At 53.4% G+C, this 15,914-nt stretch overlaps 7 protein-coding genes across 7 annotated transcripts; all 7 read right to left on the bottom strand.

The window, feature by feature from the left end:
- Positions 1-2,891: 2,891 nt before the first annotated feature.
- Positions 2,892-3,617, bottom strand: PG994_002107 (uncharacterized protein; the record flags this gene model as incomplete). The annotated part of the gene is made up of 1 exon (XM_066853516.1): positions 2,892-3,617. The coding sequence occupies one exon, from the start codon at positions 3,615-3,617 to the stop codon at positions 2,892-2,894; it is 726 nt and encodes a 241-aa protein (XP_066721657.1).
- A 2,082-nt stretch (positions 3,618-5,699) lies between these two features.
- Positions 5,700-5,994, bottom strand: PG994_002106 (uncharacterized protein; the record flags this gene model as incomplete). Its single annotated transcript, XM_066853515.1, has 2 exons — positions 5,700-5,843; positions 5,899-5,994. The coding sequence occupies 2 exons, from the start codon at positions 5,992-5,994 to the stop codon at positions 5,700-5,702; spliced, it is 240 nt and encodes a 79-aa protein (XP_066721656.1).
- Positions 5,995-8,357: 2,363 nt separating this feature from the next.
- PG994_002105 (uncharacterized protein) lies at positions 8,358-8,963 on the bottom strand (the record flags this gene model as incomplete). Its single annotated transcript, XM_066853514.1, has 2 exons — positions 8,358-8,524; positions 8,594-8,963. The coding sequence occupies 2 exons, from the start codon at positions 8,961-8,963 to the stop codon at positions 8,358-8,360; spliced, it is 537 nt and encodes a 178-aa protein (XP_066721655.1).
- Positions 8,964-10,214: 1,251 nt separating this feature from the next.
- On the bottom strand, positions 10,215-11,345 carry PG994_002104 (uncharacterized protein; the record flags this gene model as incomplete). The annotated part of the gene is made up of 4 exons (XM_066853513.1): positions 10,215-10,370; positions 10,480-10,591; positions 10,634-11,216; positions 11,261-11,345. 4 exons carry the CDS (start codon positions 11,343-11,345, stop codon positions 10,215-10,217), a joined length of 936 nt encoding a protein of 311 aa, XP_066721654.1.
- Positions 11,346-12,267: 922 nt separating this feature from the next.
- On the bottom strand, positions 12,268-12,714 carry PG994_002103 (uncharacterized protein; the record flags this gene model as incomplete). The annotated part of the gene is made up of 1 exon (XM_066853512.1): positions 12,268-12,714. The coding sequence occupies one exon, from the start codon at positions 12,712-12,714 to the stop codon at positions 12,268-12,270; it is 447 nt and encodes a 148-aa protein (XP_066721653.1).
- Positions 12,715-12,933: 219 nt separating this feature from the next.
- On the bottom strand, positions 12,934-13,695 carry PG994_002102 (uncharacterized protein; the record flags this gene model as incomplete). The annotated part of the gene is made up of 1 exon (XM_066853511.1): positions 12,934-13,695. One exon carries the CDS (start codon positions 13,693-13,695, stop codon positions 12,934-12,936), a length of 762 nt encoding a protein of 253 aa, XP_066721652.1.
- Positions 13,696-14,689: 994 nt separating this feature from the next.
- Positions 14,690-15,534, bottom strand: PG994_002101 (SGNH hydrolase; the record flags this gene model as incomplete). Its single annotated transcript, XM_066853510.1, has 2 exons — positions 14,690-14,865; positions 14,889-15,534. 2 exons carry the CDS (start codon positions 15,532-15,534, stop codon positions 14,690-14,692), a joined length of 822 nt encoding a protein of 273 aa, XP_066721651.1.
- Positions 15,535-15,914: the final 380 nt, after the last annotated feature.

Below are 15,914 nucleotides of genomic sequence, written 5' to 3'. Positions count from 1 at the left end.
AATTGATTAATTTATGTCCTGTAGGTAATATGACAGAATCGCAATGCTCGAGGCGGGCTTCGGGTGTTTTAAGTATCCCAAGTGAGTTGAGTCAGCTGAGGAGGGCGGAAGCTACAGTGGAGCTTGAGTGGGCCCACGAACGCAAGGTTATTGCGGGGAGATAGCCGGGGGGGAAGGAGGGTGGCTGTGTTTTGTATTTAGACCGACCACCCATTGCACTTTCCTACTTTGGGTACAAACATGTCGCAAAAGTACCTACACGATCAGTCACTGCTCGACTTCATCTCTGCGCCATGGGCCTTAGATGATTGGGTGACGGCGGATAGCTGGCAGCACGAACACTCCTGTGTACCACGAAAACTTCATTAGATGAATCCTTCCGGTCAATTCCAGAGCTTCTACGGAGTACTTTGCGCCCCTTCGAGGCGTTTTGATCTGGAATCTCCATGCAAGTCTGTTGCTGTGGAATCCTAGGCAATTGAATTGAGCCAAGTGGGACGTTCGATGTCAGCCTAATGAGGCGCTGTTTTTCGTGCCTCATTGCCGTCTGTATTTGGAACTTTTTTCCTGGTGGTCCTTTCAGATACGACGTACGCGAGATGACGAGAGGTGCTATTGGGAATGTCGTTGTCATGGATATTGGCTTGGGGACAGCTTGATGGATGTTGCAGGGTCAACGATGAGCGATCCCGACCAATAAGGTCCCCTGAAGCGGTTGCACCTGCAGGGTTGAGCTGACAATTCTGGGAAAGCTTGGCGTTCTTGCGTTGAACATTTTTGCTCAGATCTTCAACACGGCTCAATCGGCATGCTCCCAAGGGTCTAGTTAGGGTCGGCTGACTGCGACTCTTCTACTGTAGGCGAGGCAAATATTGCCAATTGGCACCTTATGTACCTATCACAGCTACATCTCCGCGCCCGACTAGTATGGTACGGGCTGATTTGCTTTCACGAATAATACCTCGGTGTTTTCAGCAATGACGCCACCCAAACGTGGGCCCTACTTCTACAAAGCTACGTCGCACAGCAAATTCCCGATAGACGATCGCGTCAGATGACTCCAATTAGCGAATGAGCGAATATTCGCAAACCCCAGACACTGGACAGACTGCCTAAAGGTGGCCGTGCACCAGTGATGACCTGCTGCCTGGAAGCTTTCCAGAAGCCTTCCGCTTTGGTGAGGTGAGCTAATAGACTCAGCCCACTAGGCGAGATAGTTTCCTCCAGCGGCGGCACAGATTCCAAATTTACCAATACCTCCGCCACCCTCGGAGATTCAGATTCTACATATCTTCTGGAAAATACTAAGCTCAAGTTAGGCTGACAGGTAACAGGAGAGCTAATCTCAGTCAAATCGATATCCAAGGCGTGAGTGGGATTGAGGAATTGTGGCAGATGATAGATGCTAGTATGTATGATGGATCTGTCCGGCGTGCTCCGCCACCTTCGGCACAATCCTACTTACTACACATCGGCCTCTACTAGTGGTTAGTGTCTGCTAGATTCCTACCATATCGTCGGGTGAGGTCCACCTCCGCTCTTTGAGGAAGAGGCGAAGGGCGAAGAAGGACAGACTAGGCAGGGTCGCGCCAGCTAGATTCGCCGACTCGGGTGGTCTAACACGGCTTTGCCCCGCCATGCACCGCCGGCCCGTATTTTGCTGACTGGTCCCCATCTCCGCACTGCCCCGGCCGGGCGGATGACCTCGGAGGTTACAACTCGATGTTCTCATATGTGCTGTTGGCTGCCACTCCGTGAGTGAATGAGTGAATGACGGCAAGTCCACCAGCTTAGTATAGCGGATTATGCATAGCCTGCCGAGTTATGGGATCTGGCTTGGGCTGAGTTGCGTCGTTTCTAGAAGAGCTTCAGAACGGTTCGACCTTTCTTCGCCTCAGAAGTGTAGTCGAGTGTCAAGGTCGACGACGTGCCACTGCATGGACTTCAGTAGGCAGTGGAAGACCGGACTCGCAATGGGCCAACAGGATTTGTGCGCTTCTACAAGTGTGCATAAGGCCAACATGAACGTATGCATTCTTGTACAGGCAAGATTATGCTCAAAAATTACCGGGTACCAAGGAAAGGTCTGCATCTAAGGTGCCAGTTTTGCGTTCCTTGTGGATGGTTTACTGAGAAGTTTGGGTTCGTAATTTTTCTCTGACCTAACGCCCCTTTTTTATGCCAAGCGTCTTCCAGAAGATTCTCATCCTTGGACAGCCCACTCTGCCAGCCCGGCTCCGCAATTGGCTAAAAACACAGACCACTGTGCTTCGACTTTATCTCAAGGTTGGCGGCGCAGGAGAGGCTGATCCAGGGACCTTCGTTCCTGTCAAGGCGGTCACCAAGCGCGCCATGGGCACTGAAGATGTCGCGCAGAGACCCGGATACCTGCATTGTATAAATCCAAAATCCTCGTTTGCTGGTTTACAGCATTACCAGGAGTGATGGATGTGTCATCATGGCCATGAGAAGGAGAAACATCCCAGTATTTGTACCTTGGGCCATTTCAGGTGAAAACAAATTGTCTTTTGATGATGTACTAGATGGGAATAAAGGGTTACAGGGTATTCCTCGATGGTACGGTGCTGTCTTCCGAATTACCGCGATCAATTCATCTTCAAATCTGGTTCCCGCGAACTGTCTGTGTAGTCAGTCGTGTGACCAAAGGATGGAGCCTACGGCCAGAGTGGCAAGCTAGCAAGATAGGTACATCATAAACCTGAAACCGGTTCTTCCTATAGCTGGAGCAGTTTCTTGATTTGACTAAGTGAACTCTGTCAATACTGTATCAAGGAGTGGAGAAGAACGGTGCGTAGGTCATACTCATGCCTAGGATGCGAATAGATCGGTCCACGGATGGCCGTAATCGCAATATCGGATAAGGATATCAGTCAAAACAGGGGCCGGTCGTTGCGGAACTTTTTCCTCGGGGCGGCGGTGGTCGTTGCCGTCTTCTTCTTCCTCTCTTGTCCCGTCACCGGACCAGCAGGCGCCGAGCGCGTGGAGCGCACAGAGCAGGCTGAAGCAGAGGAGCAGACGCGGGAGGAGGGGCGGAAGGAAGGAGAAGGAAGCGCTGGATGAGACTCGAAGAGGGGTTGTTGTCTCCTGGTGGCGGGGAGGAGCCTAGGCGAAGAAACCTCCTGGTTGTTAGAAGAAGACAGCTGCCCGCGGCAGACGGCACAAACGGCCAGCGGGCCTTGGTCCCCGTTCTTGCCTTCGCGGCCGTTATCCTCGCTGACTCGGCCGTTGTCGCCACCGCCGCCGCCCTTGGCCCAGCTGCCGCCAAGCCATCTGACCGCCCTGAAGAAACGTTGGCCGTAATGCTTGAACAGGCGAGCACTGTGGTGGAGAACTCGTGCGGCTAGTGCGAGGAGGACTAGGTATCTGAACCAGCGGGCCCAGAAGCCTGACGTCGAGGTGAAGGTCCTGACAAGCTCCAGTCGAGATCCGACGCCCTGGCTTAGCAGCTCTCGTCCTTCTGCCCAAGCGAATGAGCTGGTGACGGAGCTGGGGCTGGTGCTCGGGCTGGGGCGGGTTGGTTCAGTTGGGTCGTTGGACTTTCTGCTCCGCGCGGCGACAATCTGGTTCGACATCTTCTCTGCACTCTTCTTCTGCATCTTCTCCTGCTCCAGCCGAGGAGCAGGCCCGCAGGGATGGGGGGTTGGGGGTTGGGAAAGAGGGAGAAGGAGCAGGCAGGACGAGGCAGGAGGAGAAAGAGGAAAGAAAGGAGAGCATCCCGCCAGGACGGTCGGTCGCTGCCCGCAATATCCCCACTGCTTTTTACACCGCCGATCATGTGGCCCACCTCGTACCAATAGTTCACCTGCGAGGGTACCATATGGGGCCCAATCAGAACGTATTGATATCGATGTCGACTTCATTTCCTTCTTTTTCATTATTCTCAATGTTCATATTCATCCTCATTATCATCGCCATTACCTTCTCCATCTCTTGCCCCTCCCTGGTAAGCACAGATGGGGAAGGAAGAGGAGGGGCAGGAGACGATGGAGTGAGGCATTCCGTCATCGCCGACGCCGCCGCCAATTTCCACATTCCCGACCCCCGGTAGGTAATGTGGTTCTGCATCATTATCAGCTAACGCGAAACCAAGGACAGATGCTAGAAATTCGGATTCCACCATCTGCCATGGAGCCAATAACTTACAAGTCGGACCACCAAAAGGCGAAGCAATGAATATATTTGGAGTGAAAATGGAGAGAGTTAGAGAAAGACTGACTGGAGGCTTTTACGTATGAGAGAAGACGAGGAACCATATTGGACGAGACGACTAGACGAACGAGTAGACAGTGCGGGACGACAGGATGATACGAGGCGACTGAAGAAGACTGGACTAGAAGGAAGAACAAGTAAGTAGTTAGCTGAAGAAGAGAGTGACCTTGGTCCTTGATCGACTCGATGGCCAATGATTGATCCTAGTTTGCGGTGCCTGGTCATGAAATCGGCACGGCTCTTTCTCCCTTGTGGTGTAAAGTAGACGACCTTTGAGTGCAACGTATCAATGCCCTCACCAGATGGCACTTGGATCCCCCGGATTGTGTGAAATAGATGGGTTTCCAGTGAGTAGTGGTCACTTGAGCTTTGCGCCGTCCCATATTTGATCGATGCCCTTCGCGTTCAAGTGTTGCATCTTTCCCCCGAGCGATGCTTGTAAGAAAAACCCCCGACATCTAAGTGCATCCCCATGTTCGAGCAATGCCTCCATGTTCAAGTGATGGCAAACGTCTCCCATCTTCGTGGGTGTGCCTCCATGCGTGAGAATGAGCAGTGCCTCTATGCCCAAGTGTTGCCTCCACTGTTTCCAGATGGGACACCTCACCTGTGTCTTAATATATAGCTGTGTGGAAGGTGATGTCTGTCATGTGTGAATTTGAAGTGTTGACTCCCCTGAATGGAGACGGAGCCCCTGAATAGGCTGGTGAGCTTCCGAGATTTGGGGTGAAGCGTGCACTAGAGGAGGTTTGAGTGAACCGAAGGATTGATTGTGTTGTCTGATAATTGTCCGAGGTGACTGAAGAACGATTGATTGTCTAAGGTGACTGACGAACGACTGATTGTTTTTATATTGTTTGATGATCGTCCGAGGTGACTGATGAACGAGTGATTATTGGTGTTGATGAACGCGCTTTGTTTGTTTGATATCGCCTTTACGCCTGCTTGTGATTGTAGCGAGGTGAGGGAGCTGCTTTGGCTTCGGCTTGGATGATGCCTACTAGACCTGAACGGGTACGCTGTTGATGGATGAAGCGTCTGACCCAGTCTCCATGGTTCAGGCCCCTCACCCCTAAGCATAACTTAAGGGATGAGGGGTGGCGATGCGCTACTGATACACTATCCTCATCGTCTTATCGTACACTCGGTTAATAATAGTCGGTTCTTCTTCTTAACCACGGGTGTTGAAGGCAGACACCCAAGGGTCCTGCTTCGCCGTCGTCTTCGTCGTCGTCTCCGTCTCCGTCTCCGTCTCCTTGCCCTTGCCGTTGCCCTTCTGGTCCGGCCGGGGACCGGGCTGGGAGCGGGAGCGGGAGCGGGAGCGGGTGGCGAGAGAGGAGGGAGGAGGATGGAGAGAGCGAGGGAGAGAGTGAGGGAGAGAGCGGGGGGGGGAGCGGCAGGGGGAGCGGCAGGGGGAGGGAGAGGGGGAGGCCGAAAAACTCCTAGTACTTCCGGGAAGTACAGCCGGGTCAGACGCCGTCCTCGCCCTTCTTGCCGTCCTCGCCATTCTTGCCGTTCTCGTCCTTCTTGCCGTTCTCGCCGGGCTTGCCGTCGTCGCCAGGCTGGCCCTTGTCGCCGGGCTGGCCCTTGGCGCCCTCGACCTTCTTGTCCGCCTTGAACAAGGCCAAAACCCAGCGAATTCCCCTTATAAATATGATAGACACTCACAACTGTGGCCATCATAATCTGTGTACACTTATACACCCAGTCTATATTGGCGTCCGACCCCGCCGGGGCTGAGCCGCCGAATGTCTCATTCGACATCCTTGTTCTTGTTCTTCTTCTTCTTCTTCGTCGTTGTCGTTGTCGCTGTCGCTGTCGCTGTCGCTGTCGTCGTCTCTCGTACGTATGCAGAGGAAAGCAGAAGCAGAACGCCCCGGGACTCGGGTGCTGCACTACCAGACTGCACCGTGTAGCACATCGCATTGCTCCTGCCGTGGTATGGTGCTTTGAACTTATCAGGTGCGAGAACGAGTTCCTCCCTCATTCGCGGCACGCCCAAGTTCCATGGGAAAGCAGGCCCGATACATAGTTGGGGTCTGTTTTGCTTACTCTACGCATCCATACGGCAGCGGACAGTCGTCGTGATGTTTATCCCACAACGGGAACTAGAGGCCAGAGGCCTAGACAGGCCTCTCTAAAGGGGCAGTGCGCTTCGCAGTGCGCTTCGCAGTGCGCTTCGCAGTACGCTCATGAGGAGACACGGCAGTTCCTGGCTTACTGAGTGTTTAAGGGGAATAGAGAACTGCCCAATGTCTATATATTTGGTATTATATGCAACTTAACAGGAGTGTTTGGCTCCATATGCTGGACTCGGAGCAGCTATAACATTAGAGTTACGTGCGCCAGACATGGCCGTACACGAGAAGTTTTGTCTTTATTGAGCCCCTTAAATACTTGTAGCTTCTTTACCTTAACAAAGGCTGACCCCAACTCTGCGACGGACGGAGCATTCAACTACAGCACATTCCCTTCATCACTTGTCCCTTATGTCCGAAGAAGCACGTTGGGAACGCATTGGCCTGTCCAGCTCTCGGTGCAAGTCGGGTAGGCATTGATCTATTAATTAGTCGGTCGCCGAAGCCTGTTGTCTTGGGCACAAATCTCCTCAACTATGAACTAAGACAGAATTGGTCATTTCATACATCTAGCTATTGCTGAGCATGGCAGGCAAGGACAGGCAAATCTGGTGAGTCTGTTTCCTCGCCCCTTTTCCCCCTTACCCCTTTTCCAGCCACTTTGATAAGCCACACAGCCACTCCCTACTCAACAAGAATTTGTGCTCACGGGGAAGAAAAGAGAAGCAGAACGTCCGCGACGTCGATATATGACATCCTGAGACGTAATCAATGCTTCTGGAAAAGGGTATAGGAAGATGCTTGGAATGGAAGAGGTTTGTTAGAAAGTAGTCCGGAAGAGTTAGGAAGGTTTGGACACTGTCGAATCCGGGGATTCCGTGGCAGCAACTTTGCGCAGATATCTGTTGGAAGTTTTTTGCTTATCAAGATGGCCCTTGGAGTTGAAGGCCATGTCATAGTAGGGTCGGTAGCGGAATCTGATGGAGGACTTCGTGTATTTGTCACTCGACCCGCGACGTGGGCCTGCTGGAGTGCCTTCTGCGACTGTTGTCGGGCCACGGGAGCAGCCGGGCCGGTAGTGGAGGATGCCTCTTTGCTCGAGGGAGAAGTTCGGGTCTGCGTCGATCGAACCGCGGCGTGAATACCGTTAGCGTAACTTTTTCATGGCCTCGATAGAAATAGTAGGCGCAGGGCCCTTGACTATCGGCCGCGACGACGTACGACGACCACTAAGCCCTTGCCTGCGAGGCAAACCGCGCAAGGGGTGGCGCGCTCGGTGCCGCTAACTTGGAGTAGAGCTACCCGGAGTCGTCGACAGTTCGTGTACTCTAGTCCGTGTCACAGGCTCCGCGGCCCTAGTAATTTATGGCTACTGACCTCGCATCCGAACACATTACAAAGCCGCTGCGGCGGATGCCTCCCTGTTTGTAGCATTTCTGTCCTGATAGAACTTCCGGATCACCAGAGTGTCTTCGGATGGAGGCTTGACGTTTCCTCCGGCGACGACTCTGAGCTTCTCGAGACGTCTCTTGGTCTTGAGATGCTTGGCCAGAGCCCGTCTTAGACTGCAGGGCGATGTTGCAGTCCTTGCATTTGTGCTTCCCGGAAGCAAGAGCGTGGGTCCGTGTGCCATGAGCATTCTGAGACATTGGCTTGAGAGTTTCTCATATAAGAAGTGGCAAGCCCCAATCAGAAGCTGATCGCCCATGTATGGTAAGTAGAAAAGACCAAGCTTCAATGTCGGTTCAGGCTCTGCGCGTCATCAGACTGCACCACACAACACGTCGCATAGCGTCTGCCGCGGTATGGTGACTGAAATCGCCAGGTGCGAGAAAGAGCACCCCCCTTCGAGGGCAGGTGGACATTCCAGAGAGAAGGGAACAGACCCTGTAAGATCCTGCCGTAGCAAGAGTCTAGTTTGGCTACTATATGCATCTGTATGGTAGGAGACAGTTGTCCCAACTATTGTTCCACGTTTTCATTATCCCACGCGAGTATTACTCCTACTCTCCGTCGAATTTATTCCATACCAATAATCAGAACCTTTAGCTAATTGCAAATGAGGGATTTGCCGTCATCGCCACGCTCGCCCTTGTCATCTCCGGGCTCACCAAACACTCTTCCACGAGTCAGATCGCTCACGAGGAAGATAATATCTGGTAGGTTTCTGGAATCATCTATCCAGTCTAGACGATATTCTGCAGTCGTCCGGTCACCTGGAGCGCCAAAAGACCAAAGTTCGTCAAGTACTCTGGGGAACTGCCACTTCCGTCCCTCACACTAACCCTTGTCACCGGGCTGGCCCTTGGCACCCTCGTCCTCCTCGTCCTCCTTCTTGAACCAGGCCCAAACCCAGCGAATCCCCTTTAGAATATAATAAATACTCACAATTGTGGCCACCATGATCTGCTTAAACTTATACCACCAGTCTATGTTGGCGTCCGAACGCTCTGGTGCTTTTACGCCATGATGGCAAGGCTGGGTGCTTGTTAGTTTTGGCACTCGTTCGACGCTTCGGAGAAGAGGCGCGTTCATAGGCGACAGGCTTATCAAGAACCAGGGTGCCCTCCGGGCGCCACGTCTTGACCCAGGATTGGCCGTTGCCTGAGTAGCGCTGGAGCGCGCTGCGTCACTTTTGGTTGTCGATATTGCCATTGCTATCAACCAGGCGAGCCACGGTACGATCGACGTTAGCAATGGTGAAGGGTAAGGTGGTCACCGAGCATCCAACATCCTGTGGATGTACTCTTTCACGTTCTTGGCTTGATCCTCGCTCTATTCCCTGGGGACAGGTACAATGAACGGGTCTAGATCAAGAACGTCAAATGGGCTAGGTGCCGGCTCCATCTTGTAGATCTGATGAAGGGCTGAGATTGCGTGTAGACGGCAGGAGGAACGAATGCCTAGATCTAGTGGACGCGAGTCAGTACAGGTAATGGAAAGCTGACGAGGTCGTAGCAAGAAAAAAAGTGAATTTAGAGAGGGAAGATAAATAAGCAGCTCGTGAATGTAATGAGAGAGAGAGCAAATCGACGAGGAAAGAACCTACTTGTACAAAACGAGCCACGACAAGCACTGGAAACTGAAAATGGCGGAAACTGCTAGGGAGAGCAAGACGGTGAATAGGAATGGCGCCGATATCGATGGAAATACCCTCGTGGTCAAGGTTGCAATATTTCGAAGAGGGCTGTGATTAGCAAAGGTTGGGTGCCATGGGTTATCTCAAAAATTCAGTCCAGCCAGCGCCAGGTCCACACTTGTGGCTTCGACGTACTTTTTTTTGTATGGGGCCACCACCCAAAACCAACATTTTACGTGCAAAGGACCAACCGGCGCTAGCTGGTCTGAACGCTCGATAGGATTGGTAGCGTATTTCGTGCTCAAGGGGATAGTACTAGTACAGGTTTACGAAAAAAAAAAAAAAAAAAACATTTACGTAACTTAATTTAGGCGGCCCGTACTGCCGTGCGTAGGCGTAAATAGCCGGTCGTAACCGTACATGTGGCTGGAGGGTGGCTAGAGGTGGCTTTCCCGGGCCGTACCGGAGGTAGGTATTAACGAGGGGCAGCTGGGAGCGGAGGAAAAGGGGCAGCTGGGAGCGGAGGGAAAGAGCTGGCGCCGACGAGGGAAAGGATCTGGCGCCGATAATAAGGAGCTGTTGACGGAAGGAAGGGGTAAGGGGTATCGGCGATTAGAGAAATAGCTGGTGATAGGTGTCGGCGTACGTGGCCGTACCCCTCGCTATAACCTAAGTGAATTGGAGCCGCGAAGCGGCGTAGTGTGGCTAGTAGAGAGTATGTATTTATTAGATATGGTCCTTCTCAATATATCAAAGCATCTCTTTATTTCAGGCAACGTAAGTACGCATTGTGACCCTAGCCATAGGAATCATTACGATGAAGATATTCAAACTTTAACTGGTGAGAATTCCCCTCCTTTGGTCATGTATGTGACTAAATGCAGATTGGGACGGTTCAGACCTTTGGCTGTCTGTAAAACCTGCCCGTACGTCTTATGAGTGGAGGGCTTGTCGTATCGGGAAAGTCGGTTTTCCCAGTCATACTGGTATTCCCCATGTGTAGTAGGGCCAATCTCCTGTCAGAATGTTTTCCCACTTTGGCAGGGATCTATGAGTCGCAGCACCCAAGTCCCTGTAGCAGGTGAAGCGCACATGGACTTCGCGACCCACCACTTCTACGTGATACCCCAGATCGCTGTAACACTTCTCACATATGTGCAGATCGTTCTGGCTGCTGCCATTTGAACTACTCCAACGTAACCCCCTGTCCAATGCCCATCGTCCTCAAGGAGGAAATGTGATATACATCGATACGGCAATGAGCCCGTCGTTGTCACGCACCCTGATTTGTCCCAAACGTACGGACTCGTGAGAGCAAAGGCGAACCGTGATGGAGGGCCAAAAGGCGTGCCGCGCATCCATGGTATACATCAGCTCTTGCTTTTGCAAGAAAGTGCCGTTGTCGAAATAAATCCTGCTCGACCAATTACAGGGCATATCCCGGTGCGTGGTAGACTTGATGACGGACGTGCCTTGGCACGATATTTCCGGAATGAAGGCGAGCTTGACCTTGGGGTCTAGCCTGCGGCGCGCATAATTTAGATGGTAGAAAGCGAGATGGTAAGGTACGGCGTCATGGATGGGCTGTAGGGTCATGATGGAACCAGTATCAAAAGGTAGGTCCGACGTGTATGGAGAACCCTTGTCGGCGTTGAAAACTGGCTTCATTTCGACCGTATCGTCTCCTGTGGACTTTAGTAGTGCGTAGCCGTCAGCTGTCGTGCTGCTCCAGCCGACACGACGCAGGATGGACTCGGTGGCAGACAAGTACCACGGTCTTTTCGGAAGGAGGCTTGGGTTATGACAAGGGGCTTTTGCAGTGGATTGTGCTGGTCACAGCCTTGGTGTTAGTAGCAGACGCAGGGCGGTTGACCCTGCCAACGTCCGTCATGCTTGTCATCACCATAGACCAGCGTAGTCGAGGATTCGCGGTCCATGGACTCATCGGATAAAGGCATCGTGTCTGCTACCAAAGGGTGGTTGTGGGGGTTGAGGGTTAATTGTAGGGAATGCTTGTCGAGCGCATATTGCGCTTTTATGTGTCACTGCATACTAGCCAAAGAAGTTATCTTCTGCTTGCTGTATTAGGTTCGCCTGTTCGAAGCCATCTCCGCAGAAGAGAAGTGTTCAGCGAACCTAAACTCGGCGTGTTCCAAGCCGAGGTCAAACTCTAGCCGTAGAATGTGGTTTGTCTGTGAATGCCCTTCTCAATTCACTCAATCTTGCTCCCTTCACTTTCGACATTCATACCTCGACGCTGGGTTCGTGACTGGTGTGAGACAGGGCTTTGGACGCTTTTGTCTGCCTGCCTGTAGAAGCCGTCTCGGGCAAACCGTCGTCAAGGCAAAGCACGATGGGTTGCTCGACCATCCTGGTATATTCTGAATTTTCGTGGTAAGGAAAAGGGGGTCGGGCTGGACAGGCCTGGGTCCTCAACCAAGGCCGGCCCGTTCCATTCAATACGACACGTTCTTCTGTGCTTATCAGATTAGAAACCAAGATCATGGATGATGTATACCAGTGTAGCATCACTTGACTCCTGGTTTGTAGGTGTCTGTCGGGGCAGTTGTCATACTCAAGTCTCTCTCCCCTCTTTGCACTAGGGCCGTTCCGTCCCGTTTCCCGCGAGATGCCCCCTAGTCAACATGCTTGGCAAACTGTCTTATTCCAGGCCAGAGGTAACGAGTGACCCCAGTAGCTCGAATAGTAGCAACTTACCGCGGGTGAGTTCGACGAACATTCCGCAACCCTCAAAAGTGGTCGGGTCTCTGTGAGTCACTTCGCGAAGAAAAGCCCTGAGATATTGATGTAATGTCTTTGTGAACGAACTCACGCAAAGAAAGGGAGTATCTATTTCTTGCGTAGAGGCTGTATTAAATGTTATAACGGACAGTGGCGAGCGCTCGCTCCTGAGCCCCGGATGCCCGAGCTGCTCCCCTTTTTCGACGAACGCGAGAGTGAGGCCATTTCCCAGAACGTGGGCAGAGAGCCGGAGGGGGGACACCGCCTGCCCTTGCCCGCCCTGCCCCCACCCCTGATGTTATACGAACTCGCCGTCGTCGTCGATTTCGAAGACGAGGGTTCGCCTCCGCCTGCCATGGTGTCCGACGACGAAGACCGCAGCCTGGCCCTGTCGAGCGCCAGCGCGACCTTGGGCGGTGGCGCCGATGCCGTCTCGAAGAGCATGGACTCGCCCATGTCGGCGGGTCGCTGGTCGCCGCGGCAGGACGTCAGCGCCTCCTTGTGCTCCTTGTGGCCCCGCTCGATGTTGGTGTCCAGCATCTGCGTCCACTCCTGCTCGATCTGCTGTCGCGTCCGGGACCGCATCTCGAGTTGTCTCTTCTCCCGAACCAGGTCCCCAGACTTCTCAGGATACTAAACTCTACCTTGAGCTTGATAGAATACACGAACCTGTGGAGGGGACCGTTTTTTAGCAATAGCCTCGGTAAATATAATCTAATAATATAGGCGACGCATGGTAGGAGCGCGGCCCAAACATCATCGGTTTATCATGGAAAAGAGGTCGAGGGGAGGAGGCTCTGCATCTTACGCTTTGTAGCTTGTTTGAATCAAGTAGTTTCCGGACCATTCGAAGTAGATGATACTGATGTCCAGGCACAGGACCAGCACGTGAACAAAGAACAGGTGGATGAGCATGTTGCGTATCTTGACGCGGGCCCGCAGCCTGTCCTCGTTCCAGAATTTGTAGCACTTCCATAGATAAATGGTGGACAGGCAGGACTCCTCGAGGAAGTAGAGGACGACCTGGATCTTCTCGTAGATGATGTAGGGCAGCAGAAACCGGTGGGCGATGGGCGAGGACGCGTTCGAGGCGATAACGAGGACCCACGCGGGCACGCTGGTGACGATGGCGACGGTGATGATCATGGCCAGGACGAGGCGTAGCTGGAAGACCGTCAGGGACAACAGGTGCAGTCGCGAATACAGGACGAAGGCTTGGCCAACGACCATGGGCATCCACCCCAACAAGATCAGGAAGGCCACGAGTATGCGGTCGTTGGTCAGCCCCAGGTTGTTGAGGATATTGGCGGTGGCCAGGATGGGGATGCTGCCCGTGGCGACGAGGAGGCTCCAGAAGTAGGACCCGTGCTTCCTCAGGGAAAAGAATATCATGAAGAGAAGCTCGATGCAGTTCCATATGGCGATGGCTTCGAGCACCACCACGGGGATCTGCTGGCGCGGTGTCAGCAGGTCGGGGTTGATGCTGTTGCCGATCCCCACGTCGACATGATTAATTCGAGGGGCGAGTCTGGTCAATGCAGTAAGTCTCGACGAGCTCCGTTCCATCTCGCTGGTACCCAGATGCTGCCCTAGCAGGCTGCTTCCTTCCCGTCTGTGATTTCAAGCCCTCTCATACACAGCTACAAGCCGTGAAGCCGCCTCAGCAAGGTGATCTGCATTGTTCGTACGATGTGCAGAGTGATCAGCATCATGCCCAGGCTCGAACCTGAGATTCGGACGCGGGTAGAGGTTGGTAATTAAAGTGCGACTCGGATAGAGCCCGTTTGCTGCGAGTCATGACGGCTGCGAGCACAGTTCTCTCTTTGGTCAACGTGTCAACCTACCACGTAGAAGGGGTAGGCCTGAGTCGAGATCGCCACAGTACACTGCAATAGACAACGGATGAACAACGAACTCGTTTCCCAGCGAGAAACGACCCGAGGTAGTATGCCGGCTAATACTAAGAATTGTCTATGACGAGATCATCAGTCACCCGGTCGTCCGGTGCTTCGTAGAAGCTTATCGCTGCTGCTGAATCAGGGCTCGCTAGTGAGCCCGAATAGGGATATATTACAGCAGAAATTTCCGGGTAGTCTTCTCCCATGACATACAACTGCTGTATCATAGTATGTGCTTTATTGGCTTCATTGGGCTCTGGTTCCTTCGTTCTACTTGAGTGGTTTCGGTTCGGCCGCCGTCCTTGTTGGGATTGCGACATTACTTGTTCGACTGCGACAACGATGAAGATTCGCATCAGTTCCTAGCCTCCTGAGCCTTGTTCAACACTGGTTACTACTCAGTCTGAAGCGCTCTATAGGCGATCCGATATTGGATGTTCGGATAAGATCCAGCCATCGAGAATACATTTTTCCGAGTAGTCCTTTTCCTCGTTGGGATGCTTTACGTATATGGCTATGCCATTAGATGACGTATGGCCGCTTCGCCTCATTTATCTCGAAATCACATTTCCGACTCGGGCAAGCACGACCTTGCCGCGGGCCAGTCAGCGGAATGACGCACTTGGTAGATACGACATCTACTCGTTTTTACTCGTTCATCGTCACTCTTGATCCGCTGCGGCTATGCCCAGATCCAGCATCTTCTCGTGGATCATCTCGGCAACTGCCGCCATGCCCTCTGCGTTCGGATGATACACGCCCCCGGCAAAGAGCAATCGCCAGCTCCACCCGGATACCCACGGCCGTTCCGCCCCCATACCGTGTCCCGCACTAGGTTCTGCAACGGGGACCCGCACGCACCACCCTCTGCCTCCCTCCTCCCCTGCACAGCCTTCACCGTCGCGACCCGCACCTGCTCGGCAACTTCCCGGTGGTGTGCGAGCCGCCGGCGTGGCGAATCGTTGTCAAAGGGCACGTGGACGCCAGGCTTGACGTGGTCCCCAACCACCGTCAGGTACTCGACGACCAAGACGCGGGCACCGGGCGCGCGGGCGTGGACCGCATCGAGGACCTCGCCGTAGCGCGTGGCCAAGGCCTCTGCATCGAGTGGCGGCTCCTTCTCTGGCTCCACCGGACGGAACCAGCGGTACACACGAGTCGCGACGCGGAGAAACCAGTACGCGTCGAAGCTGTCCATGAACAGGCCCCCGATGTAGCCGATGTCGTTGCCGCCGCCGAGGATCAAGACGACGTCGGTGTCGGGGGGCAGCCCTTCGATCTGCGGCGCGAAGGTGGTGTACTTATCCACGACCTGCGGCTCGTCGAGAATGTTGCGCAGCGTCGCGCCCGAGACGGCCAGGTCGCTAAGGCTGGCGCCGCCTAGACGCGCGGAGAGCAGGTGCGCGTAGTTGGCGCGGGACCGAGCTGCCTTGGCGTCGCTGACCGGAGGGATGCCCGGTCCGGCTGCGAAGGAGTTTCCAAGGCTGGCGAGGCGCAGGGGTGGCATTTGGTAGGCAACGGGGTATGTCTGTATGGGTATTGCCTACGAGATACCGCAGTTGATATCGGGGCACTGATCTGATTGAGACGAAGGTACAACTTATAGTGACTTGATCTCCTGCCTATTCCAAGGCTATGAAAAGGCAAATCAAACGAAAAGCATACGCGGACGATTACGTTTGCAGATTGGTATCACTATTATGCTAGATGTTGAGGATGATCAAGTCAGGTCTTGGGCTTTCGAGTTTCGAAGCGGGGAGTCCCGAAAATAGCCAAAATAAGGACCAGCTTACGCACGCACATGCTCCTTCCTCGAGCCCTCCTAAAGTAGGAAGTACTTACTTACGGTGCAGACCCCATGATCCTGACCTTGAGTGCTACTTAAGA

The sequence above is a fragment of the Apiospora phragmitis genome, assembly GCF_038363925.1.
Source record: "Apiospora phragmitis strain CBS 135458 chromosome Unknown utg000002l:1.0-5516284.0:1.0-5523493.0, whole genome shotgun sequence".
Taxonomy (NCBI): domain Eukaryota; kingdom Fungi; phylum Ascomycota; class Sordariomycetes; order Amphisphaeriales; family Apiosporaceae; genus Apiospora; species Apiospora phragmitis.
The sequence above is the reverse complement of the archived record's forward strand: the minus strand, read 5'-3'. Positions and strand labels throughout refer to the sequence as shown.